This window comes from Crocodylus porosus, unplaced genomic scaffold (assembly GCF_001723895.1).
Source record: "Crocodylus porosus isolate Cpor-Errol unplaced genomic scaffold, CroPor_comp1, whole genome shotgun sequence".
NCBI classification, from domain to species: domain Eukaryota; kingdom Metazoa; phylum Chordata; order Crocodylia; family Crocodylidae; genus Crocodylus; species Crocodylus porosus.
Genome location: NW_017728951.1, coordinates 55,346,981 through 55,357,749, shown reverse-complemented (window position 1 = coordinate 55,357,749; position 10,769 = coordinate 55,346,981). Strand labels below are relative to the sequence as shown.

At 40.6% G+C, this 10,769-nt stretch overlaps 1 protein-coding gene across 7 annotated transcripts in view; it reads left to right on the top strand.

The window, feature by feature from the left end:
- The window catches only part of FAM35A (family with sequence similarity 35 member A), a 69,675-nt gene that overhangs the window by 7,870 nt on the left and 51,036 nt on the right, over positions 1 to 10,769 (top strand). For 5 of the 7 annotated variants that reach the window (XM_019555713.1, XM_019555711.1, XM_019555714.1 and 2 more), the window contains exons 2-3: positions 6,790 to 9,435; positions 10,447 to 10,554. In XM_019555713.1, coding sequence (XP_019411258.1) covers positions 7,896 to 9,435; positions 10,447 to 10,554 — 1,648 coding nt within the window. In that variant the 5' untranslated portion in view covers positions 6,790 to 7,895. The remainder of the gene's footprint in view (positions 1 to 6,789; positions 9,436 to 10,446; positions 10,555 to 10,769) is intronic. The other 2 variants (XM_019555710.1, XM_019555712.1) reach the window with 2 other exon arrangements.

Here is a 10,769-nt window from a genome sequence, read left to right as displayed (position 1 = left end):
TTTACCATAATAAATCCCTTTGGAATCACCAAAGTAGGCTGCTCTGTAGTGGGTCACTTGGTGAACTGAGCACAAGACAAAGGCTGATAATGTTACTTAGATTCAAAGACCTTAACAAAAATTGCTTGGAAGGAATGTGATTTAAGTGCTATTTAATGGTCAAACGACTTATGAAAATGTTCAGGCTATATAGAAAGCCTGAATTTCTAGAATTAGCCTCATGATTTTGTGTTTATGTAATTTATTTATGATAGAAAAAGTATGGGGATACCAATTTTATATAGAACAGAAAAAGTGTTGATCTCGTTTGAGAGAGAGTCAAAAGTTATGTTGTTAGTACCCGAATTTACATGCAGGCATTTTGCTCAATTGCAGAATTGATAGAGAAAAAAATGAGGGGAGACTATATAGACAATTAAGGTACTGATAAAATATTGCGTAAATGAAGATCTGCTAACACTTAATAGTTATTCTTTGTCATTTTAAAATTACCATGTCGGTTGAGCAATGCTATATGTTCGTTGTATATGTTCTGTGCAGCCTAACTTACTTTGAATATATTTTAATGCATCAGATAATCTTTCAAAATAAATGATTCATAAGATAAAAAAATCTTCACAAAAAAGTTGGCAGAACTTCTTCATATTGGAACTTCCATTAATCCACTTCGAGTAAGGCATTTCACAGGGTTTCATGAGGTATCTCCAGACATGTACAGTAATAAAATCTGCCAACACACTTATTTCTTTACTTGAAGCTGCCAGACATTTGAAACATTTCATACCTTGTGTATATATATGATCTATATAATGATAAAGTATGTAAGTGCTATTAAATCATGAGGTAATGGTTTAATTAAAAAAAAAATCTCAGCCACCCACAATTATCTGCAGAAAAATACAACATTAAAATGGCTGTGAAAGCATTTGTGTATGGAGAAAATCCACTAAGATAAATTTCATCATATAATTGGTCATTACTTGCAGTGTAGTTCCCTGTGGTTCGGTGGTAAAATCTTTGTCTGCCATACAGGAGATCTGAGTTTGATTCCCTGATGCTTATACAACTACAGCCACGGAGGCATCAAACGTTTGGACTTAGTCTGGCCTTTGGATTTGTCTCTGGGCTAAATGCGGGGGGTGGAATGTCTGGGCAGCCTAGGCATGTGTCAAAGGTCTGGGTGACCTCTTGTGCATATGCCATGATCCAGAAGGACTGACAGTTGCCAAATCATTACTTGCAGCATGTATGTGTATGTGCTCTTACGATACAAGTAGACAAGGTTCTTTGGGTAGATGTGATATCTTTTATTAGACCAACAATGATATGAGCATGCATACCACTTAAACCAGTTTAAATCTGAATTGGGCAGACATACAAGCCTGTTAAACCAGTAGGATTTCTTTGCCAGACGGTTACAATTTTTATAAGTTACGCTAAATAAAAGTCCCACCTCAATTCTTTTGGATTTCTAAAGAGTATTTGCTGCTTCTCCCCGCACAAGCAGTTATATAAAATAAGCAAGTAACACATCAGCTATTCTGCAGTACAGGTTTTCCTCACTGTATGTACAAATTCGCTTTTATGCAATGACCCTTTTTAAACTAAAAAATTAGTTATATGCGAGGTAAATTCACTCTTATGCTATCGGTGTGGTGGAAGCCCACAGTTAGTTAGTTGCTTTGTGCAGTGCACTGTGGGAGTGACATCCACCAAAATATAGTCTCCTGTGTGGATTTGTGCTCCTCGCTCATTGTCTGAGATGTGTTTCTGTAGTTGCCATCCCCATTATGATAATGCCCTGTGCTTGTGTACTGTCTGCTGTTGGTGAGTATCAAAATTGTCTTGTAAAAATGGTAGAAATGGGTCTGAGGGTCAGTACAGTCCAGGTCTTGGAACGTATCCCTATTTGTTACATTGTAAAGTGGGTTCCTTTTATGTAAATTCAAGTTATGCATGATTTTGCAGGAATGCATGTACAGCATAAAGCGTGGGAAACCTGTAATTACCTGTGTGCCCATTCTTACCTTGCCTTAAGTGCAAGAAAACATCCCATTTTCACTGGAAGGGTGTGAGCCCTTCATTTAATGCAAAGAGTATACTATATATATGTGCAGGTACCACGGAGTAGCTGATGCACCGTAAACTTACATCCTTGTTTATCTGGCAGTAATTTCTTTCATAGTTTCATAGTTGTTAGGGTTGGAAGGGACTTCAATAGATCATCGAGTCCGACCCCCTGCCCTGGGCAGAAAAGAGTGCTGGGGTCACATGACCCCAGCCAGCTGCTTGTCCAGTCTCCTCCTAAAGACCCCCAAGGTGGGGGAGAGCACCACCTCCCTTGGAAACCCATTCCAGATTCTGGCAACCCTTACTGTGAGGAAGTTGTTCCTGATGTCCAACCGAAATCTGCTCTCTGTCAGTTTGTGGCTGTTGTTCCTGGTTATTCCAAGGGGTGCCCTGGTAAACGGAGCATCTTCAATTTCTTGCTGCCTCCGCCCCCCTGCCCCGCCGATGAATTTGTAAACAGCCACAAAATCCCCTCTCAGCCTTCTCTCGTGGAGGCTGAAGAGATCCAGGTCCCTCAGTCTCTCCTCATAGGGCCTTACCTGCAGGCTCCTAACCACACAAGTGGCCCTCCTCTGGATCCTCTTGAAGTGTGGAGCCCAGAACCGGACACAGTACTTCAGCAGTGGTCTGACAATGCCACATGGGAAGTATCATCTCCCTGGACCTGTTCATGATGTACCTGCTAATGCATGATAGAGTGCGATTAGCTTTACTGATACTTCAGCACGTTGACAGCTCATATTCATCTTGGAGTCAACTATGACTCCATGGTCCCTTTCTGCCACTGTGCTGTTGAGAAGGTCATCCCCTAGCCTATAGGTGTGTTGGTGATTGCTTCTCCCTAGATGCAGCACTTTGCACTTGTCTTTGTTGAACTTCATCCTATTCTTTTCTGCCCACTTTTTTCCAATCTGTCCGTCTGCCTGGATTTGATTCCTTCCCACTAGTGTGTTAACTTTACCCCATAATTTCATGTCATCTGCGAATTTGGACAGAGTGCTTTTCACGCTCTCATCCAAGACATTGAATAGCACAGGTCCAAGGACCAAGACTTGGGGGACCCCACTGCTCATCTTTCTAGGTCGATACCAACCCATCCACCACCACTCTCTGGGTGCAAACCTTAAGCCAGTTTGCCACCCACCTGATCATGTAATCATCTATGTCACAGCAGCTCAGTTTGTTTATGAGAATAGGATGAGATACCATATCAAAGGCCTTCTTAAAACCCAAGTAGTTGACATCTACCTCAACTCTTGCATCTAAGTATTTTGTGACCTGGTCATAAAAAGAAACAGGGTTAGTCAGGCAGGATCTACCTGCTGTGAACCCATGCTGGTTGCCTTTCAGCATTATTTTTCCTGCTGGGCTCCCACAATGTGATCCTTGATAATTTTTTTTAAAGGTTTTCCCAAGGATAGAAGTGAGACTAACCACCCTATAATTTCCCGGATCCTCCTGCCTCCCCTTCTTGAAAATAGGGCCCACGTTGGCCCTTTTCCAGTCCTCTGAGTGCTCAAATAGCCATGCAAGTGGCTCTGCTATGACACAAGCCAGTTCCCTCCATACCCTTGGATGAAGATCATCTGGGCCTGCTGACTTAAATACATTTAGCCCCTCCAAATGTCCCTTTACTGGGTCGATGCTGACTGTTGGTTTGCTGGTGTTCCTCCTGTGCCTATCTATAATGCAGTTGGGAGAGTTGTCTTGATCGGTGTTCAGGAATACGGAGGCAAAAAACTCATTGAAGAGTTCAGCCTTGTCCCTCCTATCTGTCACCAGTTGCCCTAGCTTGTCTTGTAGGGGTCCTATGTTACCCTGTGCCTTCTTTTTGCTCCCTACCTGAAAAAGGACTTCTTGTTGTCTTTTGTCGCCAGCCTGAGTTCCATTGCTGCTTTGGCCTTCCTAACTGACTCCCTGCAAGTGCAAGCCAAGGAGGTATACTCCTTGGTAGCTACCCCCTGCTTCCACAGCCTGTATGCCTCCTTCTTTGCACCTAAGCTTTCCTGGATTTCCCTGTTCATCCAAGAGGGTTTCCTGGCCCCTTTGCCCCCTTTTGTGCACAATGGGATTGTCTCCTTCTGCTCCCATATGATAGCTCCCTTGAGGAACAACCACCCTTCCTGGACTCTCATTTCACCAATGCTCTTGATCTTCAGTGCCTCACTAACTAATCTCCTGAGCACAACGAAGTTAGCCTTTCTGAGGTCTAGCACTTATGCCCTGCTGATTTACTTTTCCCACCCTATGCTGGATAGTGAATTCGGTTAGTCGATGGTCACTATCCCCTAGGTTACCTTGTACCTGCAGATCCCCCACCAGGTCATCTCCTGTAGCTAGCACCAAGTCCAGCAAAGCATTTCCCCTAGCGGGGCCGTATATCTACCGTGTTAACTGAAGATCCTGTATACAGGTTAAGAACCTATGTGAGCAGTTTTAGATCTGGCTGACTGCTCCCACCAGATGTCAGGGTAGCTTAAGTCAACCCATGACAACCATGTCCCTTGACTGTACAGCCTCTGAGAGCTGCCTTGAGAATTCTGGGTCTAGCTTATCCTCCTGGTGTGGCAGTCTGTAATAGACTCCCACTACCAAGTCCCTTTCCCCCCAACCCCCTTATATTCTAACCCAGTACCTCAATTTGCCCCTCCTCTGATCCCATCTTGATTATAGATGTGTATTGCTCCTTAACATAAAGAGCAACACCCTCTCCTTTTTTCTGCACTCTATCCTGTCTATAACCTATAACCCTCAATGCTTACTGCCCAATCATGAGTAGGGTCCCACCAGGTTTCAGTTAGCTCAACCAGGTTGAAGTTATTGCTCGCAAGCAGGAGTGCAAGTTCCTCCTGCTTGTTCCCCATTCTCCTAACATTAGTGTAGAGACATTTAAGGCCCACAATGGGTGCCTTTGATACCCCTCTGTCCTGATGCCTATCAGGCCCCTTAGTACTTACCTGGGCTGAATCCAGTGCATGGTTCATGGCTCACTGATCCTAGGATCTCTTTGTCTTCTGCATCCCCATCCCCAACGAACCTAATTTAAAACCCTACATAGGAGATCAGCCAACTTGTAAGAGAACAGACTCTTACCTTTCGAAGAGAGATGAAGACCATCACGTCCCAGGATGCCCCTTTCATGGAAGTGCGAATCATGGTCAAAGAAGCCAAAACCCGCACGATGGCATGAACTCTGGAGCCGCAGGTTGACTTTTCTGATGTAGGTGTCTTGATGCTGATGGCGACCACTGACCGGATTGACGAGAAGACCACCTGTGTCCCTGACTTCCAAAGCCTGGACCCCAGAGCCCTGCAGTCGTTTATGATACAGTCTGGACTACCCCTGGCCACATCGTTTGTGCCCACGTGGATGAGGACCTCATCTGGCCCTCCGACTACTATCCCATGGTCCTCATCCATGTGGGCACAAATGATGTGGCCGGGAGTCCTTGCAGTGATGTCCTGGATCCAGGCTTCAGCCAGGCAGCATACCTCCTGCGCCATGGGATCTGAGCAACAGATTGGTCCCTCCATTCCACCTCAATGACTCGGTGTCTCTTTCTCTGGCGGCCTAGTTGTCCCTCAGCCTGCATGGTGGTTGTTATGGATGCGGCTTCCCCTGCTGCATTCTTCTCCAGTGCTGCCAGGGCCTAATATCTGTTCCCCAGCTGCACTGGAGAAGTTATCTTAGCTGTATGATGATTGGCCTTGGAGGCGACCTTCTTCCATTCATCTGCATCAGGTCTCTCCTGTGTTGCCTCTCCACTAGGTGTCTGATTCTGAAGAGAATGGAAATTACCCGTCAATCTCATCCTCTGCAGCCCTGATCCCCCACAGCCTGCTAACCTCTGCCTGGAGTTCCTCACCTGGCTCTTCAGGGTCTCAGGCTGGGCAAACATGGGACAGGTGAGGGAACTCCAGCTCCCCCTGCCTTCCCCGGGCCAGGGGCCAGGGTGCCGCCAATCCTCCTGAGGGCTCCGCCTGGGTGGAAGCCTCAGGAGCCTTGGGTGGGAAGCATCACCAGGGCTGGGTCCCTGGCTGTGTGTTGTGTCCTTTCTATGGTTGAAGATTGAAGGCTCCTCCTCTTCCGCTCTGACTTACCTTGTGCACCAATCGTACCCATGCATAGCCCTGCGCACTGCCTGCAAACTGCTTCCCCTGTTGGCAGTCCCTGTTTGCTGGCTTCCTGGTCACTTGTTCATTTATTTCTATTAAGACCTGCAATTTATTACCTTCCCTTTTGTTCTTTCTCCTCTTCCTTGAAGTCTACAGGACTTAAAGTGTGTACATGCTGTTTCAAATCTTAAAGGTTTAAGAATTCGATTCTGATTTGCAGAAATGCAGGTATATAGCATCCCAGAAATTAGGATATTGCATTCAAAACTCTTTTAAAAGAACATTTTTTAAGATTTTGAACTTACACAATCAAGTTACTGAAAGTCAGAATTAAAGCTGCATATCCATATACTCTATAATGCAGTTTTCATGAAATAATCACTGTTTTATAGCTACTTCCATAATATGCCTAAGTTTTATATAGGATCACATTTCATGAGGTCTATATTACCTTCTATGAACTCTAAGAATACGAAGGTGTATCTGTGTCATAGAGTTTAGTGACCCCTAATGGTCTATTGTGAAAATAAAAAATGAAAGAAAAATATGTTTGTTTTTTTTCATTGCAGTGTTTATTATAATATCCTGGTTTTTCTTTTGTAGTGGACCAAATTTTTAAGTTCCTTTCTGTGATTGTTATGCTTGCCACCATGACCAGATTCCAGCAGCCCCCAAAACTTTGAGACATATATATATAACCAGATGTATCTGCATTTTGAACTCCTACATTTAGAGAGTTGCATTTGGACAGCAGTAAGGCTAAATTATTCTTGATACATAATCCAGTTTTGAAGAATGTTGTAGTAGAAATGAAAAAAATAAATCCTTTGTTTCATATTTCCCTAGCTGGACTTGTCTTAATATGCAAGAGAGGCTGGACAATTCTGTCTTTACGTATATGAATTAAAGCTACTATTGAAGCATTTTTCTTAAGTTTCACTGTGATATTTTAGAGGTTATTGAAAGACTAACTTAGGAATTCAATAACAACACAACTTTTAAAGAGCTGCTGTATTAAAATAGTCATCTTCCCAATGTGACTTTATTTTACTGCACTTATTTGTAGCTTTAAATATGTATTTTTAAAAAGGATTTGCGTTAGTAAATTTTAGACTGGTTTTAACATTTTTTAAATACATAGCATCTCTTTGAGATCATCTTCTGTGGTATGACATGAAATGTGAATTAGGTTGTAAGAAATTTTGGATATAGTCATTTGCCTTGTAAATATATCTGAATTATATATATTATCTAAAAAATTAATTCATGTTACATTTTTTAAGCATCAAATAATGGTATTGAGTCTTTATAGAAATGAAAAAAGTTTAGCTTCCTGGAAATTTTGTTCAGGAATGCTCAGATTTCATTCCTATGTACACAAAGTTACATCTGTTACATAAGGACAATGACACCCTGATTTTTAAATTATTATTTTTATAAATAGAACTGTTGGGAAAAGTAACTCATTCACATTTTTCTGTATTAGAAATATTTAATTGTATGGATTGTCAAAAAATGTAAACTGGTTATATATGTTGTTTTTAGGGCATTTTATTAAATACTACTGTTTCCGGTTTAATTATTTGGAAATACGTGACTAGTTGGAAGATACAACAGTTTTTTTGGCATTTTATGTGAATATATGAAGTACTGCAGTTATTGCACTAAATTACGTGTTCTCAAAAATCAAACCTATGCAGTAATTGAATATGTCTGGAAGACGGCAAATCCATGTTTTCTTTGGAGCACCCATCATTCCAACTCAATTGGAGGTGTATGAGAAAAAGTGTTCTTCAATAGCTGCTGCTGAACCATGGAAAGAACTACATCTTTCCTATTGTGGGCATGCCTTAAGCTTTTCCTCTGAGAAAGTAAAAGAAACTGGCCATGTAGAACTTCAAGCAACAAACTCTGTGGACCTGACTCATCATATCAAAAATCAATTTTCTTTGAACTCTGGACAGAGGAGATTTGAGGTTGCAGAAGACTGTATGACATCTTGTGTTTCAGTAATAGGAAGCATGGACATTCTTGACAGTGCACCTACCAGAACTGGTGATCTAACTTACTCTGATTATCAAAAATCTAAAGATAGAGAAATATACAAAAATCAAGTTGCATATCAACAGCTTCCTCAGATATTTACAAAAACAGAAAAACGCCATAGAAAACAATCAAAGGACTGTTTTTCAAACTCTACTGAAAGTGATACCAGACATATGAAAGACAACTGCTGTGATATTTCTGATTTGTTTTCCAGTGCCAAACAGATTAGCATACATCTAAAATCTGTGGGACAAGAAGATGTTACATCAGAATTGAATAGTGTTAATCATGAACATCTGAGTCAGTATCTGGAGATGTGTTTTCCCATGAAATTAGAAGAGTCAAAACCAAAAATAATTAAGAATGATTGTTTCAACCTTGCAGTATCAACAGACACTGAATTTCTTAGTATAATGACTTCAAGTCAAGTTGCCATTTTTGCACAAAAAACATTTAAAAAACAAGCTGCACAACTAAGTGGATTAGAAACAGGAACAATGTGTGTTGAAAGAAAAGCAGCTTTAAGTCAAACCTTTAAATTGAGCCATAATGCTGGAAAATGCATTAGTGTGACTGAAACTGAATACAGACAAGAGTCTTCCAAGTCTCGTGGACTTTTCAGTTCTGAAGGTGCCAGAAAAACTAGCTGCTTTGAGTCTACAAAAAACCCAGATTCTTGTGAAAATACAAAAAGGTCCCTGCAGCTCTTTAATGTTTCTGAACAACTTCTGAATGAGATCCATATTGAACCACTGAGCACAGGACTTCTGTGCTCCCAAGTAAATTATTCTCATAAATTCTCTTCTAAAAGAGCCCGAACATTTGAAGATACTTCAAGTATTATTAATTCGGTACCTAAAACCGAAAACTCAAAGAGAGCTAAATTGTCTTGTTCTTCAGCTAGTCCTGGAATAATAGCAGATCGAGAGAAAGTATTAGAATTTGGGAAACTCCAGAACACTCCATTATTACTTAAAAACTGCTGTTGCAAAAGTCAGAAATACGTTGTTTTGGTCGTAGTAATACATCCGTGTCATGTCAAAGAAATTCTAATTAAGTCAAGATCAAAATCTTCCTCTAAAATTCCCATAGCAACTATTGTTGTTATCGACCAGTCAGAAGTAGAAAGAAAAATTGTGCTGTGGCGAGCTGCTGCATTTTGGTCACTCACAGTGTTCCCTGGTGATATTGTACTACTCACAGGTAAGAACTCCCTTTTGTTTTCTTTTTTAAATTAATCTCTTCATCTCTTATTTATGTGTAGTGATTTGAATATGTCACAGTTAAGTCGCTCAAAATCATCTCAACTATCTAGCCCCTTCAACAACAACAAAATTTGACTTTTAGGGAGACCATTAAAAAATTACTGTACAGTGTTTGGAGAATCTTTGGGTACAATGTTTAGAGAATCTTTGGGCTCTGAAAGACTTTACATTTTATAGTAGCATGTTAATCGTGCAGTAAATTATTCAGCCAATTTATGATGTGATAAAATGGTTCATCTGAAGACCCTGTCTGCCTTGGGTACAAACATGTACTATATAAAATATATGAAAGATTGCAATTGGTGGAGTCAAGTATATATAAGAAATACCTTCTCATAGAGTGTCTTTATGAGATGCTTGGTATCAGATTATTTAATGTTTTACAGTAAGGGATGACTATCATGGTGCTGAGAGAACTTTTTAAGTGTTCTTAAGACTGTCCCAGTGTATTCTAAAAATTATTTGTTTTAAAAGTAGTTTATTTCTTCTTTAAATTTACTTTTTAGATGCAAGCTAATACTCCATTCCAAAGTGCTCCAGTGAAGTAGGTAGAGTTCTCATTTACAGGGTTCTGCTTCTATGGAGCAACTTACATGATGAATCACTAGGAATGTACTTTAAGTCAAAGTAACTTAAAGCCAAAGGTTGGCTGTTTCTGAAAATTACCTCCTTGAAAGTCAGTCTTAGATATTGCACAAAAAGAGAGAAGAGTATACTCAGTAGTGAAGTGGGTCATTGAATAATAAAGAAAGGAACAGTAGATTACTCCATTATGCTTTGGCAGAAGAAAAAAGAAAAAACAACTAGCAACTTAATTATGTTGATACTAGATTGATATTGATACAAGTTTCCAAATTAAGATTCTGAAGTAAAATCAGTTCCTGAGTGGGACCTGTGGACATTTTTCAGTGTGTTCTGTGCTGATAGCCATCCATTTCCTTTGTTGCAGATGTCACTGTGTATGAGAACCTTTGGTTTGGGGAGATGATGCTACAGTCAACCTTTGCCAGTCGGTTATTAAATCTGGGAAGCTGCTCAGCTATTAATCCCAAAGAATGTGAGGCTGAAATATATTCATAAGAGAACCATAAGAGGTTCCAATTCGTAACCTTTGTACAGGCAGTCCTCAGACTTACGACACAATTGGTTCCTGAAAGCTGCATCTCAAGTCGAAACGTAACTCAGAACCAATATTCCCATAGGAAACAATGTTATAAATTGGGGATTGGTTCCTGAACAAAGGCCCAGTACCCTATTTTCATCAAAAATAAC